General features: G+C 36.1%; 2 protein-coding genes across 5 annotated transcripts in view; one reads left to right on the top strand and one right to left on the bottom strand.

Annotated features, from left to right (window-relative positions):
• Positions 1-15,693, bottom strand: part of LOC129658961 (taste receptor type 2 member 1-like) — a 175,813-nt gene that overhangs the window by 121,290 nt on the left and 38,830 nt on the right. The window lies entirely within an intron of this gene.
• The window catches only part of VWDE (von Willebrand factor D and EGF domains), a 56,038-nt gene that overhangs the window by 39,403 nt on the left and 942 nt on the right, over positions 1-15,693 (top strand). The window contains 10 exon segments of the mRNA XM_055589636.1: positions 672-801; positions 804-845; positions 7,902-8,002; positions 8,058-8,172; positions 9,217-9,312; positions 10,236-10,331; positions 11,581-11,637; positions 11,732-11,769; positions 15,322-15,418; positions 15,522-15,617. Of these exon segments, the coding sequence (XP_055445611.1) occupies positions 672-801; positions 804-845; positions 7,902-8,002; positions 8,058-8,172; positions 9,217-9,312; positions 10,236-10,331; positions 11,581-11,637; positions 11,732-11,769; positions 15,322-15,418; positions 15,522-15,617 (868 nt within the window).

The raw sequence follows: 15,693 nt of genomic DNA, 5'->3' as shown, positions 1-15,693 counted from the left end.
TGTTGTTGGAAGAGGGTGTTTGCTATGACCAGTGCGTTCTCTTGGCATAACTCTGTTAGCCTTTGCCCTGCTTCATTCTGTACTCCAAGATGCTTGTTAATACAAACTTGATCTTTTATTGTTGGTTGTTGTTTACTTAGTTTGTGGTAGACACAAAAATCAGTAACTATAAAAGTAAATAAATTGCAGTTCTTATTCTTGAAGTTCCTAAGTAGTGTAGGAAAGAGACACATACGTGTGAAGAACAAAGTTCTAGGAAAGAATACAGGTGGTTGACATTGATTGGGTGAGTGTGACCATAGGAACATCTGTTAGCTCTGCTGCCATAAAAGAATACCACAGACTGGGTGCCTTAAACAGCAGAAATTTGTTTTCTTACAATTCTGGAAACTGGAAGCTTGAGATGAAGTTGCCAGCAGGGTTGGTTTCTGGCTTCTCTCCAAGTCCTGTAGGATTCATGCCTTGTGACCTCATTCAACTTTATTCACCTCATTAAAAGTATCTCCAAATACAGCCACATTCAAGTTTAGGGCTTCCACGAATGAATTCTGGGGAACACAATTCAGTCCCTTAGAGAAGCATCTGCTGAAGAGGTGATGTGTAATTTGCAAGGAGTTCAATGCACATGACATTTTTATATGTTCTTATTCACAGTGCTTTGGTTTCATAAGTTTAACTCTGATCTGTTTTTCGTGTATACATTTATAGTTGAAACATGCTTTTTAAATGAATTTATTGCACATACTGTGGTTCTCACAAGGTCTGACAACAGTGTAACTAAGGAAGAGGATGGTATATATGCCAGAGACGGAGGAATGTTAAGCCAACAAATGGAAATGCCTTTATTAAGTAATTATTTTAGTTAAACTCTAATGACAAGTATTATCTCTCATTTGTTTTTCAGAAGATTCCCATATTTACCCCTCAGGAATTTTTATTTTCAAAAAGTTCTAAGATTATATAATGCATTTTACAGATTATCCTTTTTCTTGCTAATCTTTTGAATTCTCTGGTTTATATTCTAGATAAATGAGTCATGTTGTATTAGAAACAAATTACGTAATTATTTAAGGTGATTTTAGAGAAACTTAGGATTGGAAGTGATCATTCCAAACTCATATTCTATAAATTCCTGGTCATTCATCATCTACTCAAACCCTACTCAAATGTGAAACTCATTGTTTCATAAGACCTTTTCTTCTTCACAGTGCTTTCTTTATAACTCTTGTTTTATTCAGTAACACTCTATTATTCTTGTATGTTTCTAATTACTTTTCTTTATGCCTTTGCATACTGTGATGTCAGCTGTTTATCTTCCAAGATATTGCATTTGTTCATTTTGCAAGGTATTGTTGATTATTGCAATATAGGAAATGTATCCTAATTTTAAAGTTATTCATGCACCCAGTTGCCTTATTTAATGCTATTTACACTCTTCTATGGTTTATTCTTGTCTTGATTTTGTCGGTAAAACATAGTATTTTTGCAAATGGTGAGTTTGTCTCTATTTACTTTTTATAGTAACTAAGATTTAGTCTAACTTTATGATGTACCGACACTAAGCAAATATTTTTAATACATTATTTCATCTGATCCTCATAATAGCTATATATAGTAACTCATTTCCATTTTACAAATGAGTAAACAGAGGCAGGAGAAGGCAATGGCATCCCACTCCAGTACTCTTGCCTGGAAAACCCCATGGATGGAGGAGCCTGGTAGGCTGCAATCCATGGGGTCGCTAAGAATCTGACACAACTGAGCGACTTCACTTTCACTTTTCACTTTCATGCATTGGAGAAGGAAATGGCAACCCACTCCAGTGTTCTTGCCTGGAGAATCCCAGGGACGGGGGAGCCTGGTGGGCTGCCATCTATGGGGTCGCACAGAGTCGGACACGACTGAAGCGACTTAGCAGCAGCAGCAGCAGCAAACAGAGGCACTGATGGGTTAAGCAATATGTTTACAGAGTTCTTAAATTACAGAGGCAAAACTTGAACTTGAGCAATCTAACAGCCCTCTTCCAGCTCTCAAATTTATGTTCTGATTGTAGTGGCTGGGACCTCCGGTGCAAAGTGTGCAGGAATGTTTCTTAATAATTTTGTTTCTTAATGGTTTTAGTGGGAATTCTTCCATGTTTTGCCCCTAAGTATGATATCACTACAGGTTTCTGCTGGAATTTTCCTTTTATTGGTTGCTTTCTCAGAATTCTCTGGTTTTAAGTCAGGAGTGGGTTTTACATTTTATCAAATGCTTTTTATCATCACTAACTATGTGCTATAACTTCTGTCCCCTGGATTAACTTTTTCAGAATGTTTTCATAATTTTCTTTTTTATTTATTTAGTTTTGGCTGTGCTTGGCCTTTGTTGCTGTGAGGGCTTTTCTCTAGTTGTAGAGAGTAGAGGCTCCTCTCTAGTTACGGTGCCCAGGCTTCTCTTGTTGCAATGTCTTTGCTTGATTCAGAGCACAGTCTCTAGGGCAATCAGGTTTCAGTAGTTGTGGTGTGTGGACTCAGTAGTTGTGGTTTGTGGGTTTTAGAGCATAGGCTCAATATTTGTGGTGTACAGGCTTAGTTGCTCCATGGCATGTGGGATCTTCCAGGAACAGGGATTGAACCCATGTTTCTTGCATTGGCAGGCTGATTCTTTATCACTGAGCCACCAGGGAAGCCCTTTCAGACTTTTTTTTTTTTTTTACAAAAATGGGTGTATCAAATTACTTTTTAACATATTAATTTTTTCACTTATATCTTAATAAATTGTTAGTTGAGATACAAGTCTATTTCATCCTGATGTGATAATATATAACTACACAGCTGCACTTGATTTATCTTAAATAAAAGAGTAGTATTTCATTTTAAATTTCTGTGTATTTTCAAAAATAATGCTGACTATAAGATTATGCCACTCTGATAAAATGTTGATGTTTCATCTCTTTGTGCATGTTCCAACAGTTTTGCAAAATAGTCTTTCCTTGAAATTTGGTAAAAAAATTTTTCCATTAGATCAGCTGTCCTGACATCATTTTAGGAGGTTATTTTAGATTGTTTTTCTATTTCTTTCAATGTAGTTTTTCTGTCATCTACTCTATCTTCTTCAGTTCATTTATATTTTGCAAAAACTCGAGATTTCAAATTCTTAGTTTAAAATTATATGTATTATTATATAGTTTAAAATTATTTTCATGTATGTATCTTTTCTGTTTTCTTATCTACAGAGTTGCTTAGTTTTATCTTTCCATTGTTTGTTTTTGGATAGAACTTGCCAAAAGTCATCAAATTATTTTTTTTCAAATAATCATTGAAATTTGCTTTTCTGTTGTTTATCTGTTTATAACTTTTCTTTGACTTTTTGTTGTTTTGTAAGAGTTTATTCTGGCCACTGATCCTTTACATAATGTGTACTTGAAAGTATCTTTTCTATCTCTATGGCCTACCTTATCTATATTGTCTTTTTATGCAGAAATATTAAAACTTTAAACAAATACTTCTATACTGTTTTATATTCTGTGTTATCTTGTGTATCTAAATATATTACAAGTTCTCAGAGGGCAGGAATCATGTGTTGACTTTTTAATGCTGTAGGACTCCTAGAATAGCATTTATACATGTAATAGACTTAAACAAAAAATTTTTAATTGAAATATGCATGCATGCTAAGTTGCTTCAGTTGTGTCAGACTCTGTGCGACCCTATGGACAGCAGCCCCCAGGCTCCTCTGTCCACAGGATTCTCTAGGCAAGAATACTGGAGTAGGTTGCCATTTCCTTCTTCAAAAGAAAAGGATGAGCAGTATCTTATTAAAGATGGTATTCTTATACAAATCAAGTTCCCAAATGTGTTTCACACCAGTGTCCTGACTATTGGGGGAATAAAAGAAAGACCTCACATCTAGATGAAAACTAATGATCTGGAATTGGTTGCTAATACGTTACCAAACAGAAACTAGTTACCTCATTAGAATGATTCTCTAACAAGAGAATCAAAGGCACAGAAAATATGCTAACATTGCAAAGAATCCTGAATTTAGGTTATATATGAGGATGAATGCCTTGAATGAGAAGGTTGCTTAATTTGGGATCAGATATTGAAGTATAATTGCTTTACAGAGTTTTGTGGTTTTCTGTCATATATCAACAAGAATCAGCCACAGGTACACCCATGTGCCCTCCCTCCAAGACCTCCCTCCCATCTCCCCCCACCTCCCCACCCCATCCCACCCTTTGGCCTGTCGCAGAGCCCCTGTTTGAGTTCTCTGAGTCATACAGCAAATTCCCATTAGCTATCTATTTTACATATGGTATTGTAAATTTCTATGTTACTCTCTCCATACATCTCCCCTTCTCCCTCCTCTCCTCCCACCATGTCCATAGGTCTGTTCTCTATGTCTGTTTATTCATTGCTTCCCTGAAAATAAATTTATCAGTGCCATTTTGTCAGATTCCATATAAATGTGTCAGTATAAGATATTTATATTTCTTTTTCTGACTTACTTCACTCTGTATAATAGGCATTAGTTTTGTCCACCTCATTAGAACAGATTCAAATGCATTCCTTTTTAGTAAACTGTGGAAAATTCTGAAAGAGATGGGAATACCAGACCACCTGACCTGCCTCTTGAGAAATCTGTATGCAGGTCAGGAAGCAACAGTTAGAACTGGATATGGAACAACAGACTGGTTCCAAATAGGACAAGGAGTACATCCAGGCTGTATATTGTCACCCTGCTTATTTAACTTATATGCAGAGTACATCATGAGAAATGCTGGACTGGAAGCAGCACAAGCTGGAATCAAGATTGCTGGGAGAAATATCAATAACCTCAGATATGCAGATGACACTACCCTTATGGCAGACAGTGGAGAGGAACTCAAAAGCCTCTTGATGAAAGTGGAGAGTGAAAAAGTTGGCTCAAAGCTCAACATTCAGAAAACGAAGATCATGGCATCCAGTCCCATCACTTCATGGGAAATAGATGGGGAAACAGTGTCAGACTTTATTTTTTGGGGCTCCAAAATCACTGCAGATGGTGACTGCAGCCATGGAATTAAAAGATGCTTACTCCTTGGAAGGAAAGTTATGACCAACCTAGATAGCATATTCAAAAGCAGAGACATTACTTTGCCAACAAAGGTCCGTCTAGTCAAGGCTATGGTTTTTCCAGTGGTCATGTATGGATGTGAGAGTTGAAGAAGGCTGAGCACCGAAGAACTGATGCTTTTGAACTGTGGTGTTGGAGAAGACTCTTGAAAGTCCCTTGGACTGCAAGGAGATCCAACCAGTCCATTCTGAAGGAGATCAGCCCTGGGATTTCTTTGGAAGGAATGATGCTAAAGCTGAAACTCCAGTACTTTGGCCACCTCATGCGAAGGGTTGACTCATTGGAAACGACTCTGATGCTGGGAGGGATTGGGGGCAGGAGGAGAAGGGGACGACAGAGGATGAGATGGCTGGATGGCATCACCGACTTGATGGACGTGAGTCTGAGTGAACTCCGGGAGTTGGTGATGGACAGGGAGGCCTGGCGTGCTGCGATTCATGGGGTCACAAAGAGTCGGACACGACTGAGTGACTGAACTGAACTGAGGTGCTATCTCATTGTAATTTTGATTTGCATTTCTCTAATAATGAGTGATGTACATGTAATAGACTTCAAATTAAGGAATGAAATACCTAATGTTAAATACTACAGAAAGTGTTAGTCACTCAGTCGTGTCCAACCCTTTGCACCCCCATGGACTGTACCAGGCCAGGCTTCTCTGTCCGTGGAATTCTCCAGGCAAAAATACTGGTGTGGGTAGCCATTCTGTTCTCCAGGGGATCTTCCCCACCCAGGGATCAAACCCAGGTCTCCTGCACTGCAGGCAGATTCTTTACTGTCTGAGCCACCAGAGAAGCCCTCTATAGGTAGAGCAGAACATTAATAAATATTATGCTAACTGTGACTAACATTTTTCTTTTTCTTTTTTGGTTGTTTAGCCATAAATTTGCATCAACTGTCAACAGAACATTCACTACTTGGTGCGAGCTCAATCCACAGTCCTGCAACTACGAAAATGTTCTTGGCTGCAACCAACTACCTCTCACACTTCTCGTTAAAATCAATTACAGCTCAAATTAATCATTCAAAGAAGGCTATTTCCCATCAGATATCAGATTTGAATATGTGGCTCATACCCCTAGTGCAAACCTCTTCCTGGAGGAGTTGGCAGTTCCTACAAACAACCATAGTTCTTTAAGCATTAACCTGAACAGTTCTCATGGTGAAGTATTACCCAGAGTCTCATCCAAACAGAGGCAGGAGAGTATAATTCTCAAACTAACAGGTCTGCCAAGGTTATACACAGTATAAAAGGATGGGTTTACATCATCACTTACTACAGCCATCAATGTTTTGCCAGAAAAGCCTGGATTGACCAAAAGATCAAGTTGTGCTGAAATCCCCTTGCTTTCTTGGTATTTCCTGTGTGCCAACCACAGATGGTCACTTCCAGTGTGGACGCTGCCCCTTTGGATATTACGGAGAAAGTAGCAATTGCAGAGGTAGTGTGACAACTCTTCAAAGGTCACAAAGAAAACTGTCTACTCACTGTTAAGTGCTTAAGAAGATACACCTTTCTATATATTACATTTTGTTTACTCCATTTAGTTCACTAACTTCTACTCATTTTATTTATTATTTGGGTATATTCTCTTCACATTTCAAAAAAATTAACACAAGTGTTGCTCAAATTTTTAATAATGTTGGTATTAAAAAACATTATAACTATATAACACACTACAAATATATAAATTAAATACCTACTTGTTCTAGGGCCTTTGGAAATATTTCGTTTCTATTATGTCATATAATCCACAAGGACACCATGTACTAGGTATTATTTTTCCTGTTATACAGAAAAGAAAGCACAACCGTACAGGGCCAACCGACACTCCTGGTAGCAAGCAGCTAGATATAAAATAACAGTATGAATAACACTGTGGTCTGGGTTCTTTTCAGCTCACAGAGGGTATTTAGCCTTTAAATGACTAATCCTGCATTATTTGTATAAATTAAGTTTCTCTGTAATTCCTCCAGCTCTTAACAATAAAACAAATTAGGCATCACTTTAATTTTGAAAGGACTGTTTACTTCTTTTCACAATCATCAGCATAGTTTTCTTTGATACAAATAAAACTTCTGGCATAGAAGTTACTTTTTAGTGTTCATATTATTTTGTTTTGTGTGTGTGTGTGTGTGTGTGTGTTTTGATTTGTTTGAGACCAGCTTAAGAAACAGAGCTGTTAGAGTGTTCCTTTGTTCTGAGTTACCTTGAGGAACTTTGTTTTCTTTTTTCTGTAGGAATAATGATAATAACCTGTAATTCTTACATGTTTATAACATAAAACTCCTTTTTATTAGCAAGTAAAACAACCTCAATCATTTCAGTTACTTCAAAAAGTGTTAAATGCCTAATAGAGTATATTGTGTTGTCAAAGAAGCTTAAGAAATAAGAACATATAAGCTTACGATGTGTTGCTGGCATTTTGCTCTTTGACATTCTGATTCTCCCTGCCATTCACCAGCATTTAGCTAATTAGTATCTGACACTAAACTGCTCTCTGAAAGACTGTAATCCCTTTTATGGTTAGCAGCCATGTCCAACAGCAGATTTTCTATGGGACTAACTTCCTCGTATGGTATGTTTTTCTTACCCTATTAATCATTTACCTCAGTCATCCTGGTAGTAAAACAAATATAAGGGGAAAAATAATTTTGTGAATGTTTGCAGTCATTATTGTTTAATAGCAATTTCAAATTTTTCAATTTCAGAGAATTTTACTTTTATTACAGAATTAAGTTTACAGGCCATGTGTATACACTGTATCTACAATTCAGCCTTTTTGTCTTGATTTTTTCAGCCATTTGTAAACATCCTTGGGGAAGAAACAGAGAGTGTGTTGCCACAAACATATGCAAATGCAAACCTGGTTACACCGGTTCTGACTGCCAAACTGATTAAGTATAGCTTTTATTAGTTTGCATAATGAATTTAATTGATAAGTAATATTTCTAAGCCATGAGCTTTATTTTTTACAGCTGTATGTCATCCTGACTGCAAAAACCATGGAAAATGTATTAAGCCTAACATTTGTGAATGTTCCCCAGGACATGGAACAATCTGTGATGAAGGTGATAATTCAAATTAAAAATCAAATAATAAAACCAAAATAATGCAATCTTTTAAAAGTGTTTTAAAGGTAATTCAGCTTTACTGTGTACATATTAATATGTACACAGTATATGTTAATATGTACATATTAATATGTATTAATGCTGGTGAGGGAGTCTAAGTTTTGTTAATGTTTATTAAAAACATTTTATTGAAGATTTAAAAAATTTAAATTTGCCAAATCAGAAAGCCAAAAAGCAATAGCTCATACATCTTTGGTAAAAGTATCTGCAGAAATATTTTTTTGATATTTAGTTATATGGAACCATATCCCTATAAATATTTTAGCTTCAAACAAAGGATATCTGCCTATTGAATAATTTCTCAAACATGGGTCCAAGGAACTGCTATTACCATATAATTAGAAGGTATCAGGTAGTAAAAATAAACCTAAAAAATCATTTTAAAAAACATGTTTATAGCCATATAATTTCATTGCCTTGGTTGAAATCTTAAATGGAGAGTTTAGGAAATGGCATTCCTAAAATGGATAATACTTTAAAGAAAAAAAAATCGTTATTTTTTAAGCAATACTTTTAAAGAATACATATTAGTGGGTTGTACATATATAATTATTAATAAACTGAGAGCCTATTGTGTTTTCATGGCAAAGCAAGGCACAAATTAACAAATTACAGTAAACACAGAATGAACTAACAGAAACAGTATGAACAGCATATGAAAATAATTACAGAAATATAGAAGTGTTCTCTTTGTAGGGCAAGAATGTGTAACTCCAAGTCTCACTTTTCAGAAGAAACCTTGATTGTGTATTTCCATCCAGTTAACCAAAAGTTTTATAAACCAAAACATGCTGATGATTTATAGGTTGTCTACAGAGTGTGACCTCATAGTCAATCCCACAGAACTAGATTTCATGCTAAAATAGAACTAAGTTTACTACAAATTGCTCATAGCAGAAGGTTTTATTGTGCTTGTGCTTCATAAACATAAACTGACTTTTTCCAAATTAGGAGCTGATTTAACACAATCTGTGTCTGCAGAAGGCTGTAGACCACCTTGTCAACATGGTGGCACCTGCTTAGCTGGAAACCTCCACTTTTGCCTGTATGGTTTTGTAGGAATAAGGTGTGAAACAAGTAAGCAAAGCTCTCTTGCAGTCTAGTATAATGAAATTGCTCCTTGAAGAGTTGATTGCTCTAATGCTAACTGAGATAAACCCAAACCCTATGCAAAATATATGCCTTCATGATTTGCTATGATGATTACCATTCTGCATACCACTGAGAGCACTGGGTGCCAGTAGTAAGTAAGATAAAGAAGCTTGTTGTTAGAAACAACTCTTTTCTGGACTCAGTCCATGACCATTACTTTGAGATAATAAGAATTCTAATTTGTTGTGTGTGCACAGTCGCTCAGACATGTCCAACTCTTTGCAACATGTATGTAGCAAGTATGTAGCGACATGATCTGTAGCCCATCTGGCTCCTCTGTCTGTGGGATTCTCCAGGCAAGAATACTGGAGTAGGTTTCCATTTCCTTCTCCAGGGGCTCTTCCCAGCCCATGGATTGAACACATGTCTCTTGCATCTCCAGCATTGGTGGCTGGGTTCTCTACCACTTGTGCCACTTGGGAAGCCCCTCTAATTTGTTGGCTTGTATACAAATTGATCTCATTTAATCTATGTCTATTATTACTTTCTTTAGTAACAGTTTTCACAAATAGTCAACTCTTGCTTACTATTCATCTCAGTGATTTTCTACTTTCTCCATCTCTATTAACAGCAGCAAACAATAAAGGTAACTGAATATGAAAACTGCAAACTATTTAAAGCCAAAAAATAAAATGTTTTTTATCTTTCTCTTTAATCTTATTCATTAGACTGTGGTTGGCAGTTATGAGCAACTAAGTTATAGCCTTTTCATACTGTTCACGGGGTCCTCAATTCATGGGGTCGCAAAGAGTCAGACACGACTGAGCAACTGAACTGAAGTCATAGCCAATAATATGACCAGTACCACATCTAACTTACCTTTCTTTTAATTTATCCTATGATCTTAGTTGTCTGTAACAGGCACTGTGAAAATAGAGGCAAATGTCTTAAACCAGATGTCTGTGAGTGTAAGCCTGGCTGGTATGGACCTACTTGTAGCACAGGTAAAATCAGAAATATTTTCAATAAATATGTCAGTTGAAAGAAATTTAAGGTGCATCAGTGGTTTAAGGTGCATCAATGGCTTAAGGATAAGGACTTGCAAAACATAAAACTAATCAGATGAGATTGGTAGAGAGTTTTTATTTCAGATAGATTTTTAAAACTCTGTCTCTCATCTTCATTCATTATCTTTGTATACAATCATAGAATGTATTCCAGCTTTAATCTTATCCAACCCAACCAATACTTTCTTTTTTGGCTTTTATTTTTCCCTCATACTCTGCCTTACGGTGGAGAGAAACATATTTGTGTTGCATATTCAGGTCTCTTTGAAAGGAACAATGCAGACATTGTTTCATTAAATATTCAAGCACTTCTGAGTTAACTGGACATCATAATGTTATTCTATTTATTATAGTATCAGGCTTAATTCCTTGGCAGTGGTGTTTGCCAATATCTGTTTAATCCATTGTGATCTAAGGACTTTTCTCAACATAAATTTAATTCAGTGTTTATAGCTTGACAACTATGTGTGAAGCATGATGCAAAGGGAAATAAAGATCAATTTGATTTTTTCCCATTACAAGTAGCATATCATTAGTGAAGGAGATACAGATTATAATTATAAAAAGCACTATGATACAAGTTGGGTAACAAGTGACATAATAAATGTTTACCTTTTTGGAAGCAGAGGAAAGAGAAATTCATTCTGACAGGTGCAGTTAGGAATAAAATTGTAAGCTTTGGAGAATTGGCAAAATCGGGATTAAAAATGGAATTTGGGGTGACTTTCAAAGTGGAACAAAGGGAAAGAAGCAAAAACAAAGTGTGTTTTCGAGTGTGCTAGGACTTGAGTGCAGTGTTCCTATTTGAATTGGGAAGATGACTTAAAATCATGACTGAATGTATTTGAGCAGATTACAGACTATCCTGTTTGTGCTATTGAATTGCTTTCTCTTAACTTCCAATTGTTTTACCAACAATGCTTACCAAGGGCATTCTAAATTCTAATAACAGCCTCTACATTCTTAGCTTGGTAATATTTGTTAACTTAATGAACAAACTTTCAAAGCTATTATCTGGTTATTCCTCTCCTCTTATGTTTGGAAAAGTCTAATTAATTATAGGTTATGGGTTTAAATGGCAGTAAAAATAAAATATTTCATTATGCACGATTCTGTACTTCAGGGCAGCTTCCATTTTTTAAATAATAAAACTTTTATGGTCCTTCTCCCTCCTACTGTTTACCAGCTTTGTGTGACCCCATTTGCCTCAATGGTGGTTCCTGTAATAAACCAAACACTTTCAGTTCAGTTCAGTTCAGTTCAGTCACTCAGTCGTGTCCACCTCTTTGGGACCCCATGAATCGCAGCATGCCAGGCCTCCCTGTCCATCACCAACTCCTGTCCAAATGGATTCTTTGGTACACAGTGTCAGAATGATAATTATTCTTTCTTTATAAATAAAAAGGCAAAGGAAAAGTTAGACACAAACAGAGCTCTGAGTAAACAAACATAAGACAATTTTCAAAGGGGAAGATGTTATTTATTTATTTTCTCTATTTCTTGTGACATTGCAGTTTTGATCACCAAATTACCAATTCACAGAAATATATGAGTTATTGTGTAAAATGTTTACTTATTCAACTTATGTTAGGCTCACAACCTTGGCACATTTGTAGGACCAAGGTGTGAAACAAATAAGCTCTCTTGCAGTCTTTCGTGTGCAATGGTGTCATTTTTGTTGCCTTCTGTGCAAAAATGTTTTATTTACAGTCAATCTAATGTCTACTACTAATTTTATCTCATGATCTCTCTTGACTTTAGTTTCATTAAACACTTATGAAGAGCCAGCTACACACAGCAGTGTGCCCAGTAATATGAGACATAAAGATGTACCATTTACCCCATTTACGGCCTATGACTTTAACACTTTCACTCATAGAGTTAATGCTATAAGCTGTTTTTGTTTTGTTTTGTTTTGTTTTTCAGAATAATGGGCATGACCTGAAGTTGAGCACACAGGCATGAAATAATGTCAATAAATGAAGTTTTAAATCTGTTTTCTGCATCTTAGTAGTTTTGAGCCTATACAAATATAGAGTGGATTTTTAGTATACAATGTGATAATTTAACTTCTAAAATACAAACTTTCTTTGTCATGTTACAGTTTGAATTCAATCCTGTTTTGTTTTGTTTTTTCACTTAGAGGTAGGTTAGGATTCTAAGATTGACACTGAGATGGAGAAGAAACCATCACTCTAATACTAGATATATTAAGCATTCAAAATGAGTTTTTCTAATTCAGATTTCTGTTAAGGAGCTAGGGTATGAACACAGAATGCAAAGACTAGGTTAAGGCAGATCTTGAAAATTAGGAGACTATTACTAAATGCATGTTTAAGAGTTTTAGGTAGAGTTTTGAGTGGAGAATGTGAGAAAGGAAATAAAAAGCTATGCTTCTAATGCTATTTGCAATAGGTGTAAGATTTAGTAAGAAAATTTACTCCCTAAAATGTATATGCCGACTATATAACTAAGCCCAAAATGTGAGGCTCAGTTCAGTTCAGTCAGTCAGTCGTGTCTGACTCCTTGTGACGCCATGAATCGCAGCACGCCAGGCCTCCCTGTCCATCACCAACTCCTGGAGGTCACTCAGACTCAAGTCCATCGAGTCAGTGATGCCATCCAGCCATCTCATCCTCTGTCGTCCCCTTCTCCTCCTGCCCCCAATCCCTCCCAGCATCAGAGTCTTTTCCAATGAGTCAACTCTTCGCATGAGGTGGCCAAAGTACTGGAGTTTCAGCTTTAGCATCATTCCTTCCAAAGAGATCCCAGGGCTGATCTTCAGAATGGACTGGTTAGATCTCCTTGCAGTGCAAGGGACTCTCAAGAGTCTTCTCCAACACCACAGTTCAAAAGCATCAATTCTTCCGCACTCAGCTTTCTTCACAGTGCAACTCTCACATCCATACATGACCACAGGAAAAACCATAGCCTTGACTAAATGGACCTTTGTTGGCAAAGTAATGTCTCTGCTTTTGAATATGCTATCTAGACTGGTCATAAATTTCCTTCCAAGGAGTAAGCGTCTTTTAATTTCATGGCTGCAGTCACCATTTGCAGTGATTTTGGAGCCCCAAAAAATAAAGTCTGACACTGTTTCCCCATCTATTTCCCATGAAGTGATGGGACCAGATGCCATGATCTTTGTTTTCTGAATGTTGAGCTTTAAGTCAACTTTTTCACTCTCCACTTTCACTTTCATCAAGAGGCTTTTTAGTTCCTCTTCACTTTTTGCCATAAGGATGGTGTCATCTACATATCTGAGGTTATTGATATTTCTGCCTCATATCTTCCAATTTCCTTCATCCCTTAAATGCCATGAGCTCTTTCCATATACAAATTAAGGCCAGATTACTTGGCTCATTTTGGAGTTTGATGGAAGATCCATCTGAGACTGGAGAATCTCATAAATATATATACATGACTGGGTATTCTCCTAAACCTCCTTTTCTTAAAATGGGATTTGGGGTGGCACAATGAAGTCCATGTTTTATGCCATTTCTCTGTATTACTTTAATTATATATACTTTTTTGTATAGATGTAGTATTTATCTCTATCAAGTTTTATAGAGTACATGAGTACTGCCCATTATAAAAAGGTCTTTTATTCTTTTTATTTTTAAGTGTTAAATTCCTAACCACAGGTATTTCTTGTGTTTTTGTAATGAAAAGAATACATCTTTTCCTAATTAATAGAAATAATCTTAAATTCAATAAGGATTGTTGTTGTTCAGTCGCTCAGTCGTGTCTGACTCTTTGTAATCCCACGGACTGTAACCCACCAGGCTCCTCTGTCCATGGGACTCTCCAGGCAAGAATACTGGAGTGGGTTGCCATTTCCTTCTCCAGTGTAAGGATTAGAAAGCAGAAAACTTAAGATCATTTCTTCATTAAAAAAGTACCAATAAAAATGCCAGAGAAAGGGAACTCAATTATTAACCAAAAAAGGCTCAGTCTAAAATAATGGCTATTAATTCATTTGCTAAAATCTTTCAGTTATATTGTTTTTATACAAAAAGTGTTACATTATTTTCACCTATGAATCTACTTGAAATCAGCTGAATTTTTCTTAGTGTTTGGAAATTTTCAAAAGGGGAATCTGTCCACAAATACCTTATTACCAAAACAAAACAATTGGGCATTCACTTTTACAACAAAAACTAAAATCCACTTAATCATCACTTAAGGAAAATTAAATTTAAAAATTTATAGGCAAGTTTGCCTTTGTATTACTATTTTTAAATAACTGAATTTAATTGTCACATCAGGAAGAAGTATGACACAAGAAAAATCCTATAAAAGATACAAACATCAATTTCTGAACTCCATGGAACAGAACCATATACATAGAAGTTACTAGTACACTGTATTCAGGATTATCCAATAAATATTCTTGAAAAAGCCTATGATTTATTGTTAAAAAGATTTTTTCCCAGGCCCTGACAGGAATAAGTCACATATAAAGCTCTGTCTCTATGATCTCAGTAGGTATCTAAAAGTAACTTTAAAGTTTTTTCTAAACATATGACCAGTGTATGACCAATTTTTCTAACTTCCATAGGAACAGGTCTTATTTTGAGCTTGGTTTTGACTTATTTTCTTGTTTTTTTCCCAGGTGATTTCACTCTTTATTTCCGAGTTTGGTGAAACATAAGATTAGATTCATAATATTTGTACTATCATACTGAAGGCTCCATTGGTTATGAACACTTCACCAATATATTTCCAAATTTGCTAACCCACTAGCAACGTATGGCTATAAGCATTGTATTTTGATTTAGAAATGATGGTTTTAACAACTTGCAGTTGTGATCTTTTATTTTACTAGCTCATTTCTTTGCCTTATGTCCCCATAGATCACACACACAATGCAACATATAATAATTGAATATGTGATATTCACAGATTGCTGCCATATGTTCTTTTAGCTATCTGCCAGCCTCCCTGTAAGAATGGTGGTCACTGCATGAGAAATAATGTGTGCGTCTGTCCTGAAGGATACACTGGTAGGAGATGCCAAAAAAGTAAGACACTACTAAATATGTTTGCCAGCTACAGGTAAAGCAAACATATTAATAGCAAAGCTATTGATATTTAAGGACTAATACTTCATCCCTTTATCTCCAGGTATCTGTGTTCCCATGTGCATTAATGGAGGAAAGTGTGTGGGACCAAGCCTTTGCTCTTGTCCTTCTGGCTGGACAAGGAAACAGTGCAACACACGTAAGGGAAATGCCCTTAAAATGCTAAGTCCACATGGGAACGTAAAGCAGGACTTCAGACAAAGAGCATCTTCCTG

The sequence above is a fragment of the Bubalus kerabau genome, chromosome 8, assembly GCF_029407905.1.
Source record: "Bubalus kerabau isolate K-KA32 ecotype Philippines breed swamp buffalo chromosome 8, PCC_UOA_SB_1v2, whole genome shotgun sequence".
Lineage (NCBI taxonomy): Eukaryota > Metazoa > Chordata > Mammalia > Artiodactyla > Bovidae > Bubalus > Bubalus kerabau.
The sequence above is the reverse complement of the archived record's forward strand: the minus strand, read 5'-3'. Positions and strand labels throughout refer to the sequence as shown.